General features: G+C 40.7%; 3 protein-coding genes and 1 long non-coding RNA gene across 8 annotated transcripts in view; 2 read left to right on the top strand and 2 right to left on the bottom strand.

The window, feature by feature from the left end:
- abi1a (abl-interactor 1a) overlaps positions 1 to 8,504 on the bottom strand; it is a 57,987-nt gene extending 49,483 nt beyond the window's left edge. For 3 of the 5 annotated variants that reach the window (XM_073488123.1, XM_073488126.1, XM_073488124.1), the window contains exon 1: positions 8,294 to 8,487. In XM_073488123.1, the coding sequence (XP_073344224.1) occupies positions 8,294 to 8,410 (117 nt within the window). In that variant the 5' untranslated portion in view covers positions 8,411 to 8,487. Of the gene's footprint in view, positions 1 to 8,293 lie in introns of all 5 variants that reach the window. The other 2 variants (XM_073488125.1, XM_073488122.1) reach the window with 2 other exon arrangements.
- LOC141014171 (uncharacterized) lies at positions 3,065 to 4,027 on the top strand. Its single transcript, XR_012180471.1, has 3 exons — positions 3,065 to 3,339; positions 3,464 to 3,602; positions 3,686 to 4,027. It is a non-coding gene; the product is annotated as an uncharacterized lncRNA (long non-coding RNA).
- A 1,611-nt stretch (positions 8,505 to 10,115) lies between the features above and the next one.
- Positions 10,116 to 18,377, top strand: acbd5a (acyl-CoA binding domain containing 5a). The gene is made up of 13 exons (XM_073488121.1): positions 10,116 to 10,207; positions 10,489 to 10,615; positions 11,322 to 11,442; positions 12,113 to 12,185; positions 13,221 to 13,338; positions 13,786 to 14,016; positions 14,201 to 14,383; positions 14,703 to 14,797; positions 14,890 to 15,115; positions 15,361 to 15,563; positions 16,323 to 16,382; positions 16,481 to 16,590; positions 17,011 to 18,377. The coding sequence occupies exons 2-13, from the start codon at positions 10,519 to 10,521 to the stop codon at positions 17,021 to 17,023; spliced, it is 1,530 nt and encodes a 509-aa protein (XP_073344222.1). The 5' UTR covers positions 10,116 to 10,207; positions 10,489 to 10,518; the 3' UTR covers positions 17,024 to 18,377.
- A 683-nt stretch (positions 18,378 to 19,060) lies between these two features.
- mastl (microtubule associated serine/threonine kinase-like) lies at positions 19,061 to 24,972 on the bottom strand. The gene is made up of 12 exons (XM_073488429.1): positions 24,658 to 24,972; positions 24,437 to 24,574; positions 24,202 to 24,341; positions 24,027 to 24,115; positions 23,821 to 23,927; positions 23,573 to 23,732; positions 23,244 to 23,395; positions 21,912 to 22,916; positions 21,684 to 21,825; positions 20,265 to 20,378; positions 20,031 to 20,132; positions 19,061 to 19,372 (listed from the first exon to the last, which is right to left on the bottom strand). The coding sequence occupies exons 1-12, from the start codon at positions 24,823 to 24,825 to the stop codon at positions 19,215 to 19,217; spliced, it is 2,475 nt and encodes an 824-aa protein (XP_073344530.1). The 5' UTR covers positions 24,826 to 24,972; the 3' UTR covers positions 19,061 to 19,214.
- Positions 24,973 to 25,111: the final 139 nt, after the last annotated feature.

Raw genomic sequence — 25,111 nt, 5'->3', positions numbered from 1 at the left:
ACTAATCCAACAGGAAGTGTCTTGTTACAGATTACAAATACGTGCTTGTCACATATATGAAAGTAGAATACAAAATCCTCATACGAAAAAGGTATTTAATGAAAATACAAGTAATTTGTCATTAAAAACAACAAACAGACATTCTGATATTATACAAACTGATATTAAAAAAAATTTGACATTTTATCGACAGTCAATAAATTACGAGATTGACTGATACAGAAATAAAATGAAAGAAATGAAAGTGCAAAGTAACAAAATTATGATTTATGTCATTGAATATCTACTGTGCTTTGTGCTTTTACAGAGCTAGAGCTGCAACTTTTTATTAGAGCGATGATGTATTAAATCATCCGTCTATGCTCACTACATCTTAGCCTTTCCGACCCTCAGGTGTGCATAAACTACAGGTTAGGACAGGGCTCCAGACTGCGACCAAATGGTCGCATTTTGCGCCTAAAATTAGACACAGTGCGAGTAAATTTTTCATCTACTCGCGCATGCGCGACCAGTAAATTTGCTGGGTTTTTTTTTGTTTTGTTATTAAATATTTTTGTTGCTGACAAACTTGTTCTACACTTCAGCCCACTATAGTTAAAGGTAAGGCCTGAATGACTGGTTTGCCAACCGACATTAACTCCAGAAGAAGAAGAAAAGAGACGAAAACAGAAGAAGAAGAAGGCTGGCCAATGTGTGTGAGAACGGCGGCGGCGGCGGGGGGGGGGGGGGGGGGTGATGACCACTGTGATAGGCTAATGTGTGAAAAGACGCGGGTTTTGGGGGTTATCGCGCGAATCCACAGATTTCACATAGCGGTGTCTCCTACAAACAATGGACAATGGCGAAGCGGACTATTAGTTCGTACTTTCTTCCTAAACCTAATGATAGAAGACAAGAGACAGAGACAAATCCCGAGAATGAGTCCGACTCAGATTGTGAGGAAACGGTCGTGGCGAAAAAAGGCAGGAAATTCAGCTTTCGTGATGAGTGGCTGCGCGAGTTCACCTGGCTGAGGTATTTCAGGGAGACCAATTCAATGAACTGCAAATTCTGCTGTCGATACCCACAACATGCGGGGAACACAAAATTTGCTGATAAGACGGGCACTACACAATTAAAACACGACACGCTGATCAAACACAACGCCAGTCAGAAACATAAAATGTGCCGCGACCTGTGCAGTGAAAGTGCAGCTCCACTCCCAGTGGCATTTAGAAGACAAGAGGCTGCTAACCAGTGCACCGAGGAGGCCGAATTGCTAATGAAGTTTAACACGGCATATTTCATTGCCAAAGAAGAACTGCCTTTTACGAAATTTAAAGGCCAACTTGATCTACAAAGGAAAAATGGTGTAAAACTAAACGCAACATACAATAACGACACAGCATGCGCACAGTTTGTTGGCATCATCGCAGATACACTGAAACGGAAGACGTACGAGAAGATTAAGGACGCTCCGTATCTGTCAATCATGATTGATGGGGACACAGATAAGTCAACAAAAGAGTGTGAAATCATATATGCCAGGATCCTGCAACAAGGGAAACCAACAAATGTTTTGATTGGCCACATCGAAGTGCAACATGCACATGCTCAAGGTATGTTTTCTCTCAAATTATGTTTAAACTCAATACAGTAACTTCTGAAGATTTCTCTGTTGTGAATGTTTTGCAGTTCATGAAGGCAAACAGGCACCATAATGATTAAGCTGTTAGGCTGGTGGTAGGACTAACACATAAATAATTGTGCACAATATGTGATTTCATTTTAAGGTGTATATGATGCCACCAAAGAGGCCTTCAAGAAACTAGGGACAGAGACAGGGTGGTTAGACAAGACAGTTGCCATGGGAGCTGACGGCGCAGCTGTCAATCTTGGGCATAAAGGAGGTGTAATAGCCCTTCTCCAAGCTGAGGCAGGGGCTTTTATTGTCCCATTTCATTGCATGCCACATAGGTAGGTCAGGTGAACCATCAGGCTAAAGATAGGCTATTAAGAAATTATGTATGTTTAAATTTAAGTCAAATTAATTTTAATTTAATTGTAGGCTGGAGCTGGCAATGCTGTCAGTGCAAAGGAAAATTCCCATGGTGGATCATGTCTACAGTCTCCTCAACATGGTTTGGAAAACCTACCACTACAGCAGCAAGTCTATGAGAGAACTGCGAGCACTTGGAGAGGAGCTGGGTGTGCATGTCAATGTACCAGGTAGTGTCAGTGGGACACGCTGGCTTGCACATGTAAACCGTGCCCTGCAAACCCTACTGAGACCTGGAGGAAAGGACAGAAACCTGCAGAATCCTGGCCAGTTCACAGCAGTTTACTTCCACATGGAACATTTGACTGCATCATCAACCAATGCTGACATTGCTGGGAGAGCAAGGAAGGTCTGTATATATTTTCAAAATGATTTCATATTTGTGATAGATATATACAAATTACTGATATTGATTACTTATGTCTTGCAGGTCAAGAAGATGATGGAAGATGGGGCCTTTGTGGGTTTCTTTCACTTCTTGGCTGACTTGTTTGAGGCCATTAGCAAATTCAGCCTTCTTCTCCAAAGAAATGATGTCATTTTGCCTCAGGTAATGTTGAGATGTTAATAAGAATATTGTCCAACCTTGTTAAATACAAGAGTACACATTACAAATAGCTCTCGTCATATATAGTTTTTCATATGTCAATGGAAAATATTTTACAGGCTGTGAATGGGATTCAGAATCTTATTGCAACTGTTGAGGCCATGTCAGTGAGATGCAAGCCAGGTGGTAGGCTAGCAGAATTACTGGCAGACCTTCAGGCCCAGAGAAGACAACAAGAGAGTGATGGTGAGGCTCACCCTTTGTACAAATATCAGGTGAGCAGTTATTGTATTTATATTATTTTAGATTTGATTTATTTATTCATTTATTTTTAATATTTCTCTTAATGTTGAATCTTGTGTTAACGCAGGGGGTCACCATCAAAGGAGAAGTCTCTGGTCTGGGAGCAGATGGACTCTCAATGGAAAGCACACCTCAGCTGCAACAAGCAGTAAAAGCAACAGTAGAGTGCACTGTGCTGCACCTGAAGCAGAGGTTCAGCAGTCTACTTGGCAAGTGAAAACACAGTACAATTTTATATCATTATGACACATCTATCTTTCTTTTCATTTAATCTCTCTTTCTCTTTGTATTTTTTGATAGATGAAGGGTCCTCATTAGCAACAACGAGGGCAGTGAGGTCATTCAAAATATTCAATCACGATTCCTGGCCTGAACAAAGACATCTCCTGACAGATTATGGTGCAGAGGAGCTGGACTTCCTGCTGGACCACTTCTCCCCCATCCTAACAAGGTTAGTAGCTCTTATCAATGATCATGACAACATATAAACATTATAACACAGAACAGCATTTCAAACACTTACCTTGATCCTACAGAAACTTAGTTTGATAAGTTTTTCCTTTCACTATTTTCAGAAATGGCTGTGATACCAAGCTGGCAAGAGAGGAGTATCAGTCGATGAAAATTTTCATTGTTACCAACTACATGGACAAGTCATACCATGCCCTGTGGGGGATGATGTTGACCAAAATGCCGTTCTGCTCCGACTACAAAGTAAATATGATATTCTCATTAATTTAATTGGCATATGACTTTTTGATCGACTGAAACCTAAACTATTATTCTATTCTTTGTAGAACATCCTACATCTTGTACACATGATGCTTGCACTCCCAGTGTCTTCTGCTGTGTGCGAGAGAGGATTCTCTTCCCAGAAGAGGATTAAGTCAGATGTCAGGGGCTCACTTCATGTGGACACTGTTGAGGACTTAATCAGAATTAGTATGGAGGGACCGAGCATCGATGATTTTGATGCCAAAGAGGCTGTTGACATGTGGCTCAATCAGGCTCAACGTACAAGGAGGCCTAATTACAAGGGCTGGCCAACACAAGCACCTTATCCCCCACCAAGGGGCGATCTTTTGTAGATCTTTGTGTTAATGCACAAGTTATGTCTACAACTTGTTCTGTTGATGTCAGTAGAGCATAAATATTCATTTTGTATTTTTAAGCTGTATAACTGTTGTGTTATTAAAACTATTGCACAAGTTTATAAGATTGTAGTTTATGCATTTATTGTCAAAGTATTTATCAGTAATACAGTGAAAATGATAGGAAAACTTTGCAATTCGATTTATAGTGTGCGCCCCTAAATTTTCTGTTTGCGCCCCTAAAATTTTAAGTTAGGGGCCACTGTGCTCCTAGTAAAAAAAGTTAGTCTGGAGCCCTGGGTTAGGAACTTCTTTTTAAAATACAAAAATGTGAAATTATCAGTAATTTCATCAGTATCGGCCATGAGAAGCAGGTAATTATCGATTATCGGTTTTAAAAATACATATCGCGCATCTCTAAGCTATTGTATGACAAAGAAAGGCTGCAAACATTCACACGAAGATGCTGGAATAAGAAAAAAGAAATAAAACTGTTAATACATTTTCAAAATATCTGCAGATTTATTTACCATCAATCATTTCAGTTCTGCGAATATCAAACACAGCTAACAGAACCTGACTTGTAGCGTCGCTGTATTTAACAAAGGAGCCAGCAGCTCTCAGAGTGTGTCCTGCCAACATGGCCAGGTGGCCCACTTTGCATACAGTGTAGTACGCGTCCTTGTCACAGAGGTTAAACAAACACGGCGGCGACTCCAATCGACCAGAAAGAAAAAGAAAGTGAGCAAAAATATCTTCCAAGACTGGCTGTTTCTCTCCCCTTAACTACCTCACAAAAACAGGAAAACATTTAAAGATAAAACGCCAGATTACTCAGAATAATATCTGTGGCCGTATCTTAATGTGAAAGGTCATTTTCTGGCTCTATTATTAAGCCACTTCCTGACATGGAGAGGAGGAATTTCCAGGGAGCAAACAGGAAACATAACTCTGACCTGTCAGTGTGTCATATACCACAGACACCCACACACATTTAGACACGCAGTCCAAAAACCACTCCCTTGGACGAAACAAAAGTCACTATCAAGTCGGGGAAAGTGGGACAGCGATTTGTCCGTGGTTGAACGGAGAATTCGCCATCTGCTTCAGCCTGCTGAGCTGCACCACAGTCCACAACAGCAAAGCCTCCATGACAAGAACAGAGAGAGAGAGAACAGAGAGGGAGAGAGATGGAAATGTGGAGGGAGGAGTGCTGAGAGGACGAGCTGATTCAAGCTGAGGCATGTTGACATGTGCGCTCTCTGTGCACAGTTTTCTGTGTGTGTGTGTGTGTGTGTTTCTATCTCCAGCAGACAGAGAGGGCTTATGAAAAGTGCGCTGTTGGTCTGACACTCGCTTCACACAGAGTGAGTGTGCCGAAAAGCTTAAAATCCTGCTTTTTACGGCAGCGCTTTAAACAAGGTGCTCTGCTATAAAAATCGGTTGAACACACCGAACTGAACTTTTCAAAGGGTTTAGTTAAAGTTAGGACGAATTTTACATCAAGTGCTGTCGACTTCATGCATCCCCGCTGTGCTCTTTACCCACAGCTACATGAAAATGACACTTTAAGTGTCATTAAGTCTGCTTCTCAGTGGAGATGTTTAGTCCTGTGAGGATATTAAATACTATTTTTGGAGCCTCTTTGGGGAAGAAACACTAAATTCTTGACATTTCAAACAACACAGGTCATGTTTAGGTTGATGCTCGGGACCGAAAACAGACCTGAACTCGACAGATGTTCTGGTTTTGGCGTTCGAGCCCGACGCAGTTAATGTGAGTTAAAGCCCTGAATTTGTGTTATCCTGTCATGTACTTGTTACCATGGTTACAGCTCACCTGTTTACCCCGATTACAGACATGTACGGTGTAGAAAGTAACAAACAGCCTCTGTGTTGCGTTCAAAGCAGGGTCACATATGTAAAAAACAAACTCCAGAACTTTACCGGACATACAGCCCCGACACAAACAGCAGAAACATCTCTTATTATCAGTTATCACTTCATATCACCTTAATTTAATTGTGAGTTGCTTTGGACAAAATTAGGGCAAATATGGGCAATGAAATAGCATCAGTATTGGCGTTTAAAGCCAGGGCTGGTTATTGTTTTAACTTTAAAACTTGTTGCTGATCAGAAAAAGTGACCTTTGGGTTTTTCTATTTTCATCCAACAGAACAAGCCAAAGTTTTTGTTAAAAAAAAAAGTGAAACGTCGAAAAACAAGAATACACGCAAGTCTAAAAATGGCAAATTGATGAGTTAAATCAGGAACTGTCTGAATACAGAACAAGATGTGAGACAAGAACACAAATCAGACCGGGCATCCGATGACCACCAACTGATGCTGGTTGGTAATAGAGTTTTCAATTCGAGTAACATTTACGCCAATACCGATATATCTGTGGGTCAATATCGGCTGACTGATATATTGGTTAGGCTCTTAAAACAAGGGCTAAGTATAATTTCAAATCAACCAACTAGTGCCAAGATAATAAGAGCAAAGTAAACCAAAAGAAGCCAAAGTTTTGACCAGATATTCAACATCAACTTTCAGTACTGAACAGTTTACAATAATCTGTGCTAAAGAACTGTTTGTCAGTAAAGGTTCAATACCCAGATCTGCAAAACAGTCAACAAATTCTTCATATTTCTGTAGGAAATGGCGTATTAAATACTAAATATCTGCAAAAACAGATAGGCTAAGATATTAACACTGGCCTTCAAAACTTGCTTATTTGACGCTGCTAAAAATGGACTTGAAAGTAAAGAAAATTCCCATCATAACTTAATATAAACTGCTTCTGCTTTTATTATAGATCTCATTTGTCATGGGAAATCAGTTTGCAATGCCTCTCCCTCCGTCTCATGTTACAGCTGGCTGTCGCAAACAAAATCCACAGCGAGGAAACTCCACAGTCAGATCAAGTATTTCACCTGAACTGTCATGACAAATACCTGCCCCCCCCCCCCCAAAAAAAGTCCCATTTGGCTTTTAAAAGATGACCGCCCTGTTGTTCTGCAGTGTTGGCCTGAGAGCTGCTTTAACTGGCACACAGCTTCAGAGCCGTGCATCGCCGTGCCAAATCATCCGAGGACGAGGAAGAAAACAAAATTACAGGGAGTCCTTGGGGAGTACAGCTGGAGCGGACACACCCTCTCTGTAGCAGATATGGTGGGTTGTCTTCCTGCTGAAAAAATGTTTTCTCACCGCCACCGTTTGTTTGTCTGTCACTCAATCAGACAAAGCTCGGACTCTTTTCTCTCTCTCTCTCTCAGCGGTGGCTTACCGCATTTATAACTGCACTAAAATTAATGCAGAGTGTGGTCACTGTGACACCATATTAAAGCAGGCAGGCTTAGTAGTTCAGCTCCACTGTGTCAGACAGGAGGTTATAACACAGAATCAGCCAGTTTATCAAGAGGAAGAAGACAGATGTGGAGCCCTATACAGGCCACATGAGATTAAAACAACCTCCGTTCCCATGAAGAAGTTCAGGGGGAGAAAAATCAATACCTCCAACCTTTATTGACCAACTAACAATTGCTTTACATTCCTCCATCTGTCTCACAGCCTAGCTACAACCAAGCTGAGCTGTCCCACACAACATTACATCCTGCATAAGTCTCACAATAAGCTGTCTTACGTGCATTTAATGTGACTTTTCTTAACTTATCTAACGTGCAGCAGCAGTAAAAGCCACGCACTGACATTACAGCATCTGCTTTAATAGCACTGAGTGCTTACAAGTCCATATACCTCCACTGTAATATTCCTGCAGCATCCCAATGGGGGTCTAAACTGTTTCTGTGGTATTAAATGGTGCGTTTAATGACCTTATGGGATGCAAAGAACTCCTATATTGCTTGTAATTTCGCGCTCGCTGTACGCCGCTTTGCTCATTTAAAGGAGAATAAACTGCGTTAGCTTTCTTTCTTGTGTGTTAAAATGAATAATTTCGAGCAGGTAAAACTTCACCAGAGAGCTGCTGTGAGACACACAGGCCTCCCTGAGAGCAGTCAAGAGTGGGAGCAGTTTTTTGAAGCGACCCAGTGTAGTAATAAAAAAAAAGTAGACACACCCTCTGTGTGAACCGAATAAATGTGATACACGAACAGATAAATCCCCCTCTGGAGTAAAACAACGAACTGTTATCACAGCTCCAAGTTGTTGTGTTTTTTTTTTTTTTGGTGGCGGACAGCTACATTTCACAACCGAGCCCAGTTTCTTTATCCACATTTCCTGTCCCAACAACCATTCAATCCCGCGACAAAAGGGAGCCTGAACACAACGCGGCTGGTTAAAACTCTCCTACCTGGACATAGTTGCTCTCGCAGTAGTCGGCTACTCTCGTCAGGTTTTGGTAACTCTCCACAAGCGCTCGTTTGCCGGCAGGAATCTCTTCCTCTAACAACATTTGTAGCTCTGCCATCTTACATCTCTCCGCAGAGCCTCCCTTCCCCTCTGCCTTCCCTTTGATTGAAACAGCCACCAGCTCAGCGCTGCCTCGAAAAAAAAAAAAAAGATCCTCTGAATGCTATTGTGGGATTCCTGCCCTCGCTGTGGCGTGACGTCAGGCCCCAGATCGTCTGTGCCGGGGAGGAGGAGCCACTCTGAGGTTTAAAAGTGGGACGAGTATTTTATCTGTTAGCAACTTGCTATCCCTAAAAGAGTCTTCAATGTAAAACTTGATTTTTAGGGAAACTTGAAACATACTTAATTAATATATATGTATATGCATTCATACATTTTATTTCCTCCGTTTTCCCGTGATAACGACTTAATTTCATTTGTTTTCTCGAGATCTCGAGTTATTATCTCGAAATAACAACTGCCGTTTTCCCGAGATAACGGGATAATTTTCTCGAGATCTCGAGCTAACGAAACTTTGTTTTCCCGAGATGACGATATAATTAATTCGAGATCTTGAGAAAACAAAACGATAGTGTAGTATATTAAGTCATTGCAGGAAACATCATTCAGTGTAGCAATGTCAGAGGAGCAGGAGCATAGCTACGGATGCCCCAAAGGGCCATGCATTCACACATTTTATTTCCTCCATTCATTCATCCGAGTTATTATCTCGAAATAACAACTGCCGTTTTCCCGAGATAACGGGATAATTTTCTCGAGATAAAGAAACTTTGTTTTTTTATCTCGAGAACGAAACTTTGTTTTCCAGAGATAACGATATAATTAATTCGAGATCTCGAGATAATGACTGTGATATGATAGGCCTGAGATTATGGAGATGCCCGGGACCTCGTAGCTGGTCAGCTATGTAGTTAACGACGACATCAGGCTCACTTAGATTGCGCCGCCGATATAGCTGAAGCCTTGCTAACCGTCTTTTTAGATTACGCACACTAATGTGTATATTATCTGTAGTAGCAAGGCATAATGCTATTTCAGCCCGTGTCAGGCCTTGATTGAAAAGATATGTGACGCGGTGATCGATATGCTCCTGCTCCTCTGACATTGCTACACTGAATGATGTTTCCTGCAATGATTTAATATACTACACTATCGTTTTGTTTTCTCAAGATCTCGAATTAAGTATATCGTTATCTCGGGAAAACAAAGTTTTGTTATCTCGAGATTTTGAGAAAATTATCCCGTTATCTCGGGAAACCGGCAGTTGTTTTTTCGAGATAATAACTCGAGATCTCGAGAAAACAAATGAAATTAACTCGAAAACGGAGGAAATAAAATGTACGAATGCATGGCCCTTTAGGGCTTCCATAACTATTAAAATAATCGACTAATTTCTGCTTTTGACTTGTCGTACTCGGAAATAAAGACACAGTGAGAGCTCTTGCTTTTCTCTCCCGTATATATATCACTCTTCCAACTGAAGAAAAAAAAAAACATGGATCGACTGGAGCATGATGGGATGTGTAGTTTTACACTAAACTCTAGATAAGTACATGGGCGTTATGGATGCGGGATGTCATTAAAATATTACATTTGTTATGTTTCACCTGTAAATACTTCTCTGCTATATTCAGGAGACATTTTTAATTTTCTGTAAAAGCAGCTTTCGGGTCCTGAAACTACATTTCCACTAAAGACGCGGAGGATTATGGCGCTTGTAGTACATGTCGATATACGATAGAAAACTACAACTCCCAGTGTACACCTCTGCCTGGCTTTATATTGTTCATGGCGTCTAGTCCAGGGCTAAAGACAGGTCGCCTTCGCATAAACAGATAAGCCGTTGACTTAAACGGTAAGTGTCATCGCTTTTGAGCCTTTCCGTCGATAGTTTGGAAGTTTAGGTTGTATTTAGTACAAATATCGAGGTAGTTAGAAGTGTGTCGCATATTAAATATGTGTCCTACATACACAAACGACCAGCCTCCTCCTACTGGTGGTAACAACACACTGTAGCTACAGTATCTGACAAGTTTAGCTAGTCGCAGCTAGCTTAAATGCTATTATAGAAATGAGCTTTTAACATATCTTTGTCAGCGCTTCTCGTGTTGCAGTGGTGTGTTTACTGTCTTGTAGGTGTTGTGTTGACTGCCTCGGTGTGTCACGATGGAGGTGGACAGAGTTAACGTGGAGGATGAGAGGCGTCTGATCCAGCTGAGGTTTGATGCCGCCGTCAAAGTCATCAAGAGTTTACCCCCTGATGGTGAGTGGTCTGCAACTTGCACTCAGGCCAGTTTAACCAGTTCACTGCAAGGCTTCAACAGATAGGTATCAGACTTAGGCAGGTGCAGTGCAACAGCTTGGTCTGCGCTGGATTTAAAAGGCTTAACCCACTTTACTAGCTGTGTACAGACCCTTGTCTCCCTGCCAGCAGTCTTAATGCACAATCACAAGAGTCACTTATTAAAGTCTGTGTTGTCTCAGTCATTCACAGATGTGAGGCTGTTTCAGAAATGTCATGCTAAGTAGGTGACAATTACAAAGTAGTATATTTGAAATTACCACAATAATTACCTTTTAAAAACTATTGTCAGGAAACTTCCAACTAGTTTCTGTCTAACTTCCTCTCAGCAGGCCATTATATTATATTGTGTCGTTGAAGCTTAATTTCAATACGTTCTACTACTAGTTTCTATAATTTAAGCAGATCAGTTCAACTTTGGAGCAGTTTTCCTTTTTAATAGGCAGCCACATATAAATACAACTTCATAAACAAGAATCAAATTACTCAGTTAGTGAGAGTAATTTTCGAGGTAATAATTGTGGTAATTTTAAAGAAATTTCAAATATGGTGCTTGGTAATTACCACCTACTTACCTTGCAATTTCTGGACCTGTAAAATGAAGTGGTTAGTAAACAGACATTTTGCACATTTTCAGCTTCTATAATCATAGTTTTATTTCCCTCAGGTCCCTTTCAGCCGTCCAATGACATGATGCTCAAGTTCTACAGTTACTATAAACAAGCCACTGTGGGACCGTGCAATATACCCCGACCTGGTTTCTGGGACGCAGTTGGCAAAGCAAAATGGTAATGACAAAACAAAATTTCCACTCCGTTAATATATTTGTATTTTGTCTTGAGTGCAGACAGGGCTTCTACGCTAGTTCGCCATTTATTGGGACAAAAGTTTGGGAATTTAATTGCACCATTTGTTCTGTTTGTTTCTGATATTTGTCACCTTGAAGAGTCGCATAAATGCCACAATCTTCAAGGCAAATCATTACATTTAATGTTTGATCATGCAGTGAAACATTATTTGACTTGTGCATGTTGCTCAACATGTTGCTTTTTGCCCACTTTGACCTCACCGTGATAAACACAACAGGGTAAAAATTCTCTCCACTCATCTCCCTCTGTTTGGTCTCAAGGTGTAAGCTAATCTCTGGACTCTACTTGGAATGTAACCTCTTACCCACTAGCTTGGACAGTTTTCCCTCATGGTCCCCTTACGTTAGCAGGGGGGTTGCAACACACGTAGTTTAGTCATAGCTCTTGTTACAAATGAATAGTTAAGTTTCAGCGTTTGACCCACTGTCAACAAAGAACGCACTGACCGCACAGAAACTGGCCTTATGACAGAAAAAAAAAGTGTTCCAAGTGAATCTTGATGATTTCGACTTTTCACAGTAAACGTTTGATTTTTACTTGATAAAGTGATATCATAGTTATGCAGATTATGTTAAATTTAAATCTTCAGGGATGCATGGAATTCTCTTGGAGATATGCCAAAAGAAGAAGCAATGGCTGCCTATGTTGATGAAATGAAGCTGGTATGTTTCTCCATTCTCCACAAGTTACTTTGACAGCAGATAATGATAATATTATTATATTGTATGATTATGTTGCACAATAACAGTTTTATTGGTAGGGCTGTGCAATATGACCAAAATCTCATATCCTGTTAGAAGACATTTCATATCCAGATTAGGGTTGCAGAGATATATTGTTTTATGGTGGTTTAAACTAACTTTTATCATGTACATTTAATAATCTACAACATTGAATTCTACCATATTAGCGTGATTAACAGGATAAATAGTTCAAGTTTTGTCTCTGTCAGGAGATGATATTTTAGAAAATAATAATAAAGTGTATAAACTATAGCAGCTGTATTTTCACTTTGCCGGTCCTGTTGGAATTGACACAGTTGTGTCTCACGTTCTCGGTCCTCCATGTTTGTTTGTGTTGCCTTCTTGTAAAGTTGCTGCCTGCTTCGTGCTGTGCTGACTTCCAGCATAACAAAATAAACTAGGGATGCACAATCAGGATTTTTTTTAAGCCGATACAGAGAATTGATAATTACTTGCTTCTTAATGGCCGATACGATACGATAAGAAGTTCCTAATCTGTAGTATAAACACACCTGAGGGAAAGAAATTAAATTTTTCGTAGCTCTACATTATATCGTGCATATTGCATGCCATGCTTCTTCTTCTTCTTTTTTTTCTTCTCCTCTAAATTTATTCACGGAATGCAATCCAACTTTAAAGGTGCTCACGCCACCTGCTGAGCATTTCGATGCAGCCCTCGCTAGATCAGTGAAAGCAGTTTGGCTGCGTAGTATTGTCTCAGTTTATTAGCTGTAATTTCACCGATACAGATAAATAGAAGATGATATAAATTTCCCAATATCAGATGATTTATATCTCCGATACATACCAACCATCACTAAAATAAAAGCTACATACACAGGATAGATATTGTCATACTGCACAGCCCTATTATAAAGAAATACTCACAGTTTGAACTTAAATTCAAACCTTTCTCTAACTGAGTCTGCATTTGTTGCTGTATCTGATGCGTAGATCCTGGAGGGGATGCCCATGACTGACGAGGTGGAGGAGCTCTTGCGTGTCCTTGGCCCGTTCTACGAGCTGATAGAGGAGAAGAAAAAGATCTCACAGATATCAGACCTGAGCACAGGTGGGTTTTTATCAGCAGGTGTAACTCCTCCACCTCCTCCTCCACCTTTAACTTTGCTTGTTGTTGATATCATAAACAGCACGTGGAGCTTAACCTTTTATAATTTGCCTCTTGTTTGATGCTCAGCCCGTTTGACAATGTTTGCTAGGCAACTGGAAGGCGAGTATATGACTGTATAAATATGTGTTTGTGGTGGCATAGTTTAGAATTTGTTTGGTGTTTTGTAGCTTAGATGCTTTTAGCGTCACGTATGCTTAATTAGTTGTACAGAACATCTGGCATAGCACGCTTTAAGGTTTCTTTTGCTATCAAAATTAGACATTTTCATTCTCAGATAAATGATGATAAAACGTGTTGTTTTAAAGTAATCATTAGGTCAAGAGATTACTATATACCTCATTTATTCAAGTAAGCATTGTCTTTAGTTTGTTGTTATATTGTACACAGGCTTTGGCACAGCGTTGAATTCAATGCAGTCAAAAGGCGTCACGAAGAGCATCATTAGAACGATGGAAATGAACGGCACTCTGGAGACTCGTCCTGCCAGGCTCAAATCAAAGGAAGTGAAGGAAACGTCAGAGGAAGAGACACCAGAGGAGGAGGAGGAGGAAGAAGAAGAAGAAGAGGAGGAGGAGGAGGAGGAAGAAGAAGAAGTAGTGACAAGGGAGGTCAGAAAAGGTAACAAAATTCTCTCTTTTTTTATATAAACTGCCAGAAAATATTGTTAGGAAAAGCATTTAAAGGGTTTCTTACAAAGTCTTGAAAGTTTGGAAAATCCTTCATTACCTGTTATGTTTTCAAGGTTAGGAATATACTTAATTATACTTAACTATACTTTTTCTTTGTTGCGATTTTATTTCAGACAAGAAATCAGCAGCTTCACAGCCAAAGAAGAAGGGCTCAGCCAGGAGGCACAAAACGCCCGTGTCGAATGGTAAAATGGCTAACGGGGGCACCCATCTGACCAATGGGAATCATTCCAGGATCGCCCTGAACAGCGAGGACTCCCAGGAGGGTGAGCCGCTGCTCAACGGTCACCACACAGGTAAGGAACAGTGACTCTCTTGATGGTACATTGTGTCTGAAATGTTTCTAAATGGTTCAGCTCACTCGCTGCCTGTGCCCAATTATCAGTGCACCATGTGATCACATAATCTGCTAAACTTCATTCCTGGAGCTGTGGCTGAAACGTAACACTTCACACATCAGCTGCTCCAGGAAGAGTTTTAATGGCTCTGTTGAAATGGGACACAAAGTTCTATAGTCCCAAATTAAAGGAACGCTGCCTATCTTTATGTCACTATTAAATACTCTGCAGTCTGAGCTTTTCTCTTCTCCTTTTGTGCCCTCTGTACTGATCTCAGATCCTGGTGTAGATGCCCCCGGTCCCGGTCACCTGGCCAGCGACTCAGACAGCGAAGTCTACTGTGATTCTGTGGACCAATTCGGCCAGGAAGAGGCAAGAAGCCGTTTAAATCCCCCTTCTTCTTAAGCACAGGCGCCGTAGCTCTTCCTCCATTATTGATTCATGGTAATGTGCTTCTTTTACAGAGCTCAGAGCACAACCGCTCTCTAGACGACCTGGATGAAGAGGAGAACCACGTCCTGCCTCCTCTAGAGGAGTCACAGGTGACGCAGGAGCTCCAGGAGGAAGCTCACAGTCCACCACGGGTCATCAGGTGCGGAGGGGAAGATGGAGAGAACGGTGGAGGGATGACACAGAGACAGAGGCTGAATGCAGGCATGCCGGACAGCTCTTTGGTCAGAAGAGGAAGAGGTAAGGTTATCCTAACAAGGTTTTTATATTCCAGGAATCAAACAAGGAATTTAAAGACATCACAGTTGGCTCTGAAAATTATGGGTGATTTGTTTTAGGGGCAAAAAGTTACATTTAAACAGATTATTATTATTATTTACTGTCAAATCTACATGATTTGATTGGCCACTGACACATTAACATGTTCTTTGGATGTATGTATTGTGTGAACATGTATTAAGCACAAATAACTTCTGTGTTTCAAGGCTCCAAGTCTCCAGGCCTCGGCCCTGGATCTCTGGTGCCCATGCACGGTGGTGGCGATGGGGACGGGGGCAACTGGGGAGGAGCAGGGACACCCGGAGGGAGCCTGAACGAGCAGATCGTCGTGGCGTTGGCCCGACTGCAGGAGGACATGCAGAGCGTCCTTGAGAGGCTGCACACCTTGGAGGCTCTCACTGCAAGCCAGGTCAGACCAGTCTGTCCTCTCATTCATCTTTAACTTCAGAAAGAAGAGCGACATGAAAGGAATAACGGTCCTAAAACAGTTTAGTTTAGGTGATTATAAGAGAGATAACTAAGAGATTCAGCTGGTTGAGTTCCAGTGCAAATACCAAAAGCAAATAATTCAGATTATACTGTGAGTTTTTAGAAGATTGGTTGGAATCACAGAAAATCATGACCTGGTTTGAACCGCTTGGGACGACTTACTCTGTTTGAATAACAAGAGAAACTGGATGGAAATAAAAGAGGGGTAAAGGTGACGATCTATTTTTGGTGTTTGAATAAATGTTTGCTTTGTTGTAATAATTTACAAAGCAATTTGGTTACATCCAATATAGTGAGTCAACAATTTTTAATATCTAAACGTGTGTTAATCTGACTGTATTTTAGTACTCGATACAACTTTTTTGTGAAATGTTTTTATTATGGATGTCTGTCTGTCATATTATAGATGTTGTAACTCTAGAGGAAGCTTATTTTTATACTTTTGAATGAGTGTGATCATATTCTGACTTCATGTAAAGACTAACACGTTGGTTAGACAGTAACACTGTGTAAAAATTAACACTGCTAGCTGTGACTTCTGAGCGGAGATGAGGCTTTGAGGACAGAAGATAAGGAGTTTGTACTTTGTACTTTTGACTGAAACGCTCATATGTTGATGCCGTTTACTTTTTTTCCTTTTATGGACTTTTCTTTTTTTTTTATTTCTCGCCCTCTGCAGGCAAGATCAATGTCTCTGTCTCCAGCCTATCTACCACCTCCAGTGAATAAGAAGAGTCGGGTATAAAACGATTTAAACATATTTGACCACTATGATGTTTCATTTGAAGTAATGTTCATTGTTGCTACTTTAACTTACTCAATTTTCCACTTTCTTAGAAACCATCCTGGTGGCCTTTTGACATTTCTCCAACCAGTTTGGCCTTTGCGGTGATATGGCCATTTGTGGTACAGTGGCTTATTCGCCTTTACCTGCAGAGGAGGAGAAGGTATTCTTTCACAGCAAAATATCAACGTATCTACCAGGGTTGTGTTCTGAAGCTCAATTCTGAGGCTATTCTGGAAATAGTTGTCTAATAAATAAGGAATAAAGCAACTTCTGATCAACTCATATCAATGTCAGGACTTCTCATGTCATAATTATGACTTTCTCTCATCTCATAATATCTCATAATTTCTGCTTTTTCTTTCTTATTACTTTTTTCTCATAATTTTGACATTTACTTAAAAAAAACTTACCATGAGAATATATTTTTATCAAGGCTAAATTTTCCTAATTTTCTGTCTTTAACTGGCAGTAATGGGCTCCCATAAAATACAGATAGTGGTGTGCTAGCTCATCCGAAGTATCTACTATCATTTTCATGCGATACCCAATTTAACTCCTTTATCTTCTCCTTCTTTTACAGACGAATCAACTGAACCTGCTCTCACCCAAACACCCATGGGCTTTGACGATAAAGAAGAGTCCTCTTTATGTCTTTGGCTTGGGTTGCTAATGGCTGTAACTCCCCCCTGCTTCGACCCACAGCCCAGTAATTTGCTTTTGCACTATGAAGAAGGAACCTAGAGTAATGAGCGAGAGGGCGATACCTCTGAAGTGTGTTGTACTGTGGATGTGGAATCAAATAGAAACATGAATGTATGGGCTTGCAGCCTGTGATTATACAACCTTTTGAAAGCTGATACCACTGTACCAGAATCTTATTCTCTATAAGATTGACAGGGGGAAACTGTTGGGATGTTGTCAGCGTCCTTATAAGCCAACAAACACAATAGCTTCTCAATTATTCCCATAACTAAGGCTTTGTTGCACAAAAATGGGCCCTATACTTTATTGTTTTGAGCATAATGCTTTAATTTCACAGTTCACTGTCATTAGTTGCCCAGGCAATGCTGCTATGATAAAATGTTGTAATAACTGTAATAGTTTAGAAAGGAGAATTGAATGTAAAATATATTCATATGTGAGATTCTTTTAAATCCTGAGAATAAGTTAATATTTATTGCTTTTAGCAACAGTTACAGTGAAGGCATCGCAGGCAAGCTTTCTGCTGCGTACGTGAGATTTTTGTTTAAGGTGACCGCTTTAATGTTGTGTATAGGCTAGGCGAGGTTCTTATCACGTGTCCTACAGCATATCAATTTCAGTGCTTTACGTCCGAGTCTGTGTTGTTTTTTCAAATAGAAGAAGTGCCTCAACATCACAAGGTACATTTATACTGTAGGTGGCATTATGATTTTCTAACATCCACATATAGTAGCATAACCGTTCCAGTGCTGGACCAAATAATCATTAATCATACTACCTAGTGAGCCATGAGGTGGACAGCTGTCTGATGCATAACCCCCGTCACTGTCTGTGTTGTTTACGCGGTCACGTTTTTCTATATTGTATAATTTTAATGTGTGATGTAACAATGTTTGTACGACTATCGTGGAAAGATTTTGTGTGAATGAAAGTAATCCTGAATTGTGTGCAAAGCAGTGAGATCTATACAAATTGTATACAATAGCTGTACAGTTCAGATTAAAATGCAGTATTTTAATTGCATTCCCATGAATAACTATTATTAATATAGAATACTATATCATATTTACAAATGTTTGCATCTGCGATAGCACTAATCTTTCCAGAGCCATTATGTTTTAATAAAAAATGAATAGGTTTAACTTTCTACTGAAATGTACTAAGGCTTTCTCACCCTCTCTGCCTGTGGATAGAGTGGTGTTTGCATGTGATAATCCAAGCCTAAAATAAAGTTTTCATAAATCATTCGTCCAGATTATTTAACAGCTTAACAGCTACTTAACAGAAAAAATATCACACGAAGTACATCATGTTACAAACAGATTTTATTTGTATTTTTCATTTTTATAGGTTGAACAAGATAAAATTTCACAAGTAAAAGGAAAGCCAAGTGAACTTATCTAAAAAAAAAAAAAGACTAGTAGTGTGGAAAACAGAGATATCAAAATTATCAATACAAATAACATAAAAGCAGCAAGAAACAGTCCTGTTAGAGCACAGAGTACCTGGACAAGTCTTAAAACAACAGCACTAAACATTATTAACAAGATTTACATATAAAATACATCATTGGTGAATATATTAGCATGTTTCTCTTCAGCAGTATTGTAACCCCTCATAGAGAAATTCAGGGGGCCCGCCCACCCAGTCTGCCAACAACAGGGGAACATTAACAGTGCAGCAAAGAAAGGCTGTAGGTGCCCTGGTCATGACTTTACATACATATTCATTTTGTGTTTGATCAATATAACACTAAACCAACACACAAACCAAAGCCTATTATAAGTATCTACTAGTATTTTGCTAGTAGAAGACATTTAAGAGACATAACTGAACTGGGTAATACTAAGTTTTAAAAGAAGTTGCTAAACAATGCAAAACTACAGTAAGTGAGCAGTCTTCTTATGACCAGTGATTGCACATAGGTAAAATGTTGTTTTTTTTAATATAACAACCGTAAACAGATAATCATCATTACCGTGTATTCATTCATTTAACGGATCTGATTTTTCCGAGTGTTTCACAATGAAAGTAAGTGATTCATCGACAGCCGAACGTGGTCGACTGCTGCTGTTTGTAACTCTACAGGCTGAAGCCAGACACGGCGATGTGCTGAGCGTTGTTCCTCGCCTCAAAGTACGAGGTGTCGGTTTCGTCCTCTGGCTGAGGTTTGAAAGGCATCGGCTGGTTCTGCAGGTTGTCCCAGTCCAAGCCCTCGAACAGGGGGTGACGCTTGAGCTCTGGTGGATGTTGAGACGAAATGATCAGAGTGCATTTCCCATTTAACTGACAGTTATAACATATATAACAGGCTTTGACACTCCTGAACACATCCTCAACACTCCATTGTACAGACTAGATTGTTTTTCTTTTATTTATTCTTCTGTCATGTAGCATAAAGGGACTAAACACACTTTTACAACACCGGTGCTGTAAAATGACAATAAATGAACCTTTACCTTTTAAGTACATTTACTTATCTATGGTATTAAATGCTACCGTAATAGAGTCATTAAAAATGTGTTAGATATTTTGTGAAATTATATAAAAAAGAACAGTGTTCACTTCAGTCCTAATTATGTAATCATATACAATGATAACGTGAAACCGTTATACTGAGATATTGCAATAAAATATAAGCCTGCTGCTCTTCTAAGCATTACTAATCTCAAGTGTACCATATGTATATATATATTAATCAAATATGTTTCAAGTTTTTACCATAATTGAAAAATGGGTTGGAGATGAAAACTATCTCAAAAAAACAAAAACAAAATTGGCCTGTACACTGTCGATCACTTGTTCTCCCTTAATCAACTTTATTAATCACTTTATCTGAGGACCAGCAGTGTTATACATTGTTGAAATAATTTTTTTTTAAAAAAGAGTTGTCCTCACCCTTTAGGCCAGCTCTTTTGGTCATGTCCATGGTCAGGAGGATTTCAATCGCATTTCTTGAGTTGACACACAGTTCCTCCTCCTCCTCAGGCCAGGGAATATCTAAAGTTGTTCAGGTGGTAAAAGAAGCCCGTCATTAACAGCATCAAGTCATTTGTTCAACTAAAACTTTCACACAACAATACTTGTCAATCATATATTTTAGAGTGTCTTGGTGGTAAAATCCAAACCCACCTCTGTTGAGAATATTCTGGAAGACCAGCTGAGGCGTCTCGTCGTTGAAAGGCGGCACACCTGTGAGGAACTCGAAAAGACACACGCCTAGCGCCCACCAATCCACCATGCAGTCTGGACGGGGGCAGAGAAAAAAACAGTCACATTTCATTTCAGACAGCAGCTGGCTTCAAACAGCGCGATTACTGTTAGAGTGTGCACTAATTGAACTGCGGTGGCAGAAGCAAGGACTAAGTTAGACCGAAGACTGTGGGATTCAAGTTTCACATTTCTTTAGAATTATTAGGAACCGATTTAACACACATGGACTTTGAACATTTGTGTCTGGCATTGTAGTTTTAAATAGTTTTGCTTCTCAATACCTAAATTACAATAATCATGACCATCTATCATGGAGCTGAGAAAAACCATGACAGCCGATGAATACACACTGACACACAGGATCGTTCATGCCACAGACTGACTGTTCATGAATCTGAATAGCGGCAATCATGCTACAAATGGCATTGTGCAACTGACAGGAGATACTGGCCTCAGTGGGTTCAAATTTCAATGACTAATAGCACATCAGATCAATAGGCTATTATTAGATGCTATTTTAGATGTCAGTTGCTGAATGTCAGAAATAAAGCCAGTGCCACAGCACATTGATATGTGCCAGAGTTACCCAAAATCTGCAGATTTCAAGAGCAGAAAAAACGTTTTGTCCGGTTAAAAGAACATCAGCCACAACAATTCTGATCCCCCACCCGTTAACAATGATGTTAGGTTAATGTTAAAGAGATGATCCCATTATTTAGTCTTTGTAATCACACATTGAAAATGCCATCCCCTTTCCTCTGATCAAGCCCCCAGTTTATTCACCAATCCAAGGGGAACAAACAGAACCAGAGGGGAAAGCAAAACGGGGGAAGAATCAGCTCATTTCCTCTAGCGTATTAGCAGGCTGGGTGATCATGCAAGCTCGCTTGCAAAAACAGCAATATCATTATAAACTTACCGTACTGACAACTTCCTGAAACTTAAAGAGAATGTCTGTCACAAGGACTGCCAAGTCAACCATCCAGTGTCAATTTCATTAAGACTGTTTTGGGCTATTTTTGGCAGTCAAATTGAGTGCTGCAGGGAATTTTTTAGGCTAACCCGGAAGTTAGCATTGCCCCGGTTCCCTCAACAAAAAACCCATTTTTTTTCCTGTAGATGTTGGATTATTGCAGAAAATAAAAGTTTATGATACTTGCATACTTTATTCTGCAAGATAATCTTCACAAATGAACGCCTCTTTTATGTCTTTTGAGGCAGCCGAGGTAACCGGACGTGCAAAAATGCCAACTAATTTCTGGGTTTTAGGATCAAGTCCTGCAGCACTCAATAGAGCCGCTGGTGTGGTGTTTGGGATTTTGAATTCCCTTTTCTTACCATGTGGTTTTCCCAAAAGAAGCTCTGGAGCCAAATAGTCAGGAGTTCCTAAAATGGGAACACCCTCAGCAGGCAGCGCACCCCTTCTGACACTCTTTGGAGTCCTGAAGGGTGTGTGAGAGGTCGTCATGGGCTGAGGAGTCTGATGTGAGAGGGAAACAACAGGAAATGAGGAAAAATGGCAAAAACTGTATGACATGTTATCAATAAGTGAGCTTTCATGCTTACCTGATTGAGAGAGCTGTAACCGTTTGGTCTTTTCTGCACTGGTGTTGCAGTGCCGGACGCAGTGTGATAAGAGGCTGTTGTGGACATGTCCATAGCCTCAACGGACCCGATGCTAAGCCGGGACACCCTTGACATGCTGGAGCGGTTAATGGAGCTACAGTAGCTACGGAAAGCTACGACATTTCGCGGCTTGAGGAACGAGGGCGACTGTTCAACACTGCAGGCCAGATCAGGGAGCCGGTTAAAAAAGGAACACTGAGATTCACCTCTCCAACCAAAGTTACCAAGTTTGGGTGTTTCAGTAGAAACAGCACATGGATTTTTTGGGAGCAACTCAGGTGATACTAAATTCCTGCTTTTTGAACACTTGTTTGAGTTCAGAAATGCCTGACTTTCAATAGTGAGAGACGTTTCATGCATAGACCCGTCAGAGTCGAGGCTCAAGCTCCTGCAAATGTCACTGCTCCCGGCGAGTGGTGATGTGAAGCTTGAATGCGACAAGTCTTTGGCTCCATCTTCAAACACGTCCTCTGTCGGCTCCTCCAGTTCACAAAACAGACTTTTGGTCACAGTGATGGGGCTGGAGCGATTGGGGATCCGCTCTTCAACTAACCCAATCCCCTCTGTGGAGGCTATGAAGTCACCTATTTGGATGGTGGAAAATGTTCCAGTCAGGCCAGTGTGAAACCTCGCAGTCTCCTCTGGAATCTCGTAGCATCTCTTGTAGTTTGCGTTACTCTTCTTGGCTTGGATCTCCAACGGCTCTGGACTTCTCTCAACATCAGAAAACATTCTTTTTACAGACAAGGCTGATGGACAAATATCATCCCGAGCTGGTTGGTTTGCTGGAGACTTTTTCTCTGCAAACTGGTCCAGATTTGACTCATTTGAGGCCTTAGCAGAGAGGCCAAAGGTGCCGGCTTTGGTGGGCGCAGAGTCCTGTTCAGGCCTTTTGGACTGAGGATGCCCCCCTCCCTTCTGCCCATTTGTATGCTCATTTTCTTTCTGAAGAAGAAAGATAAAAGAAAAATAAATTACTATCAGAGCAAGGAATGAACAGTGTCGGATCTGATGAACGCATTTTCAATGAATCAGTAGCAAAGTTAGGGCCGGGTTTAAAAAACAAAACAAAACAATTTTTCCATTAAAACATCACGCGTCTTTTCCTGTGGATGTGTGTCGGTATCTGAAATGAAGATCCTGTGTAGATGCAGAAACTGTGTGGATTCAGGATCAACTAAGTATGTATCTATCAATCTCTATAAAACTAAGGACCTGAATATTATGCCACGTGTATTAAGTCATAAGTTACATAGGTTTACAACCACTGACCTCCTCACACTCCCACAGTGGGCTGATGCCACCTTCAGTGTCGGTGGTGGCGCTGCCTGCACTCATCGTCTCAAACCTCTTCCTGGTCTTCAGCAGCGTGGGAGTCAGATTTTTAGCCAGGTTATGAGGACTGAACACAATGTTGTTCTGCCCTATGGAGACAAAAGAGATAAGCCAACACAGTTAATGTATTTGACACACATTTTCACTGCCAAGATCTCACCAGGGAGTTATATTATGCACCAGCCTCAGTCCTGCATAACCAGTTATTCCACAAGATTAATGAATGAAAAACAAATGACGTCTCTTGGATATCCGCCGTGACATACCCATTTTCCAAGGGTAGCGAGTCGGAGAGTACGCCTGATCTTTCTTCTTCATCAAAGGAGAACCAAGAGAGTTATTCTTCTGTCTTACTTTGCCACAGGACATGGGGCTGGACACAGCAGATGTGCTGCAGTGACGCTTGCCCTCTGCTGCAGGTGTATTCTGTGTTAAAGGTAATTAAATTAAGAAGAGTCATTATGCATGAAGCATGCAAATAAATAGGAAATCTCTCCACGTGAAAGTCACTTACAAATCCAAGGGAGCTGATTAAGGAGAGAACTTGACCCGGGGTGCGGAAGTAATCTTTATTTGGTTTCGCCAAGGATGGAGTAGTGAGGATATCCATAAGACTGAGCTCTGAGAGAGAGAACGGAGACAAAATAAGGGAAATATTACTAATGTTACTAGTGGTGATGGTCACAATTTGTTCAATGACAGGCTGATAGGAGTCCCTACCTCTGTCAAGCTTCACTTTAGAAAGGCCGAAGTCTGTGAGTTTGATGTGACCCTCGTTGGATATGAGCATGTTGTCTGGCTTCAAGTCCCTAAAAAGTTAGAATTTGGGTAAATGCATTGTCGTGAGACTAATTAACCAATGTTATACTCACTTGAAGAATAAGTTTTAAAGTACCTGTGGATTATACCATGACGATGGAGGTAGTCCAAAGCCAGTGCAACCTCTGAAATGTATTTTACAGACATATCCTGGTCGAAGTATCCATAAATGTGAAGCAGGGATTTGACATCTCCACCAATGAGGTATTCCATCACCTGTAAGCACCATAAAAATACAAGATTTAACAACAGCTGTACAAGTAACAACTTCACAAAGTAGTTACTGTAAGTTAACTGCCAATAAATGTTACCAGATAGACTTTGGTGGCTGTCTGAAGGGAGTAAAACAGGTGAACCACGAAGGGGCTTTTGCTCAGAGCAAGTGCATCTCTCTCCGCCTTCATCTGGCCCGTCATATTTTTATCAACCATGTCTGCTTTCTTCATCACCTGAAGGCAAAAAATGCACCATTTAAAAACAAAAATAAGCCTTATTCGTTAATTCATAGCCGTCAAAGACCAAACCGACTCACCTTAATGGCATATAATCGCGCATTACACTTCTTCCGTGCAAGGTAGACCTTGCCAAAGGCGCCGCGGCTGACAGGCTTCAAAACGGTGAAATCCTCGATTGAGGGCGGTTTAGGAATATCCACGGATTTTTCATTCGCGCCGGAGTCGTGCTTTTCATCCGCGTCCATGTTGTTAACTAGTTCTCAAAAGAGGTACTGGGTTGTGTCCGTAACAGCCAGCGAGCTGGGAGTAAACACTTGCATGTTAAAACAACTGTCTCGGGTTTGTTTTGAAATTTTGAATTCTACTGCTCCTTCGCGGGGTCCGCTGTCGTTACGTTTAGCTGTCCAAGTAAATGCCTGCGTGAAAAGCGTAAAATGTCCTTAAAGTGCGCGGTAATTAAGTATTAGTTGATCATTTCAGGTGCAAAATAATCACGTGTTTTACTTTCTGTCAAAATAAGATATGTTTTAG

This window comes from Pagrus major, chromosome 19, assembly GCF_040436345.1.
Source record: "Pagrus major chromosome 19, Pma_NU_1.0".
NCBI lineage: Eukaryota > Metazoa > Chordata > Actinopteri > Spariformes > Sparidae > Pagrus > Pagrus major.
This window is presented reverse-complemented; position numbering and strand designations above follow the sequence as displayed.

Coding starts and splice junctions, on each gene's coding strand:
- acbd5a (XM_073488121.1), top strand. CDS start 10,519: ATGGAGGTGGACAGAGTTAACGTGGAGGATGAGAGGCGTCTGATCCAG. Junction 12,186..13,220: donor ATGTTGATGAAATGAAGCTG/GTATGTTTCTCC, acceptor TCTGATGCGTAG/ATCCTGGAGGGGATGCCCAT. Junction 15,564..16,322: donor AGGCTCTCACTGCAAGCCAG/GTCAGACCAGTC, acceptor CGCCCTCTGCAG/GCAAGATCAATGTCTCTGTC.
- mastl (XM_073488429.1), bottom strand. CDS start 24,825: ATGGACGCGGATGAAAAGCACGACTCCGGCGCGAATGAAAAATCCGTG. Junction 23,928..24,026: donor TAAAGTGAAGCTTGACAGAG/GTAGGGACTCCT, acceptor TCTCTCTCTCAG/AGCTCAGTCTTATGGATATC. Junction 21,826..21,911: donor GTTACAGCTCTCTCAATCAG/GTAAGCATGAAA, acceptor CTCTCACATCAG/ACTCCTCAGCCCATGACGAC.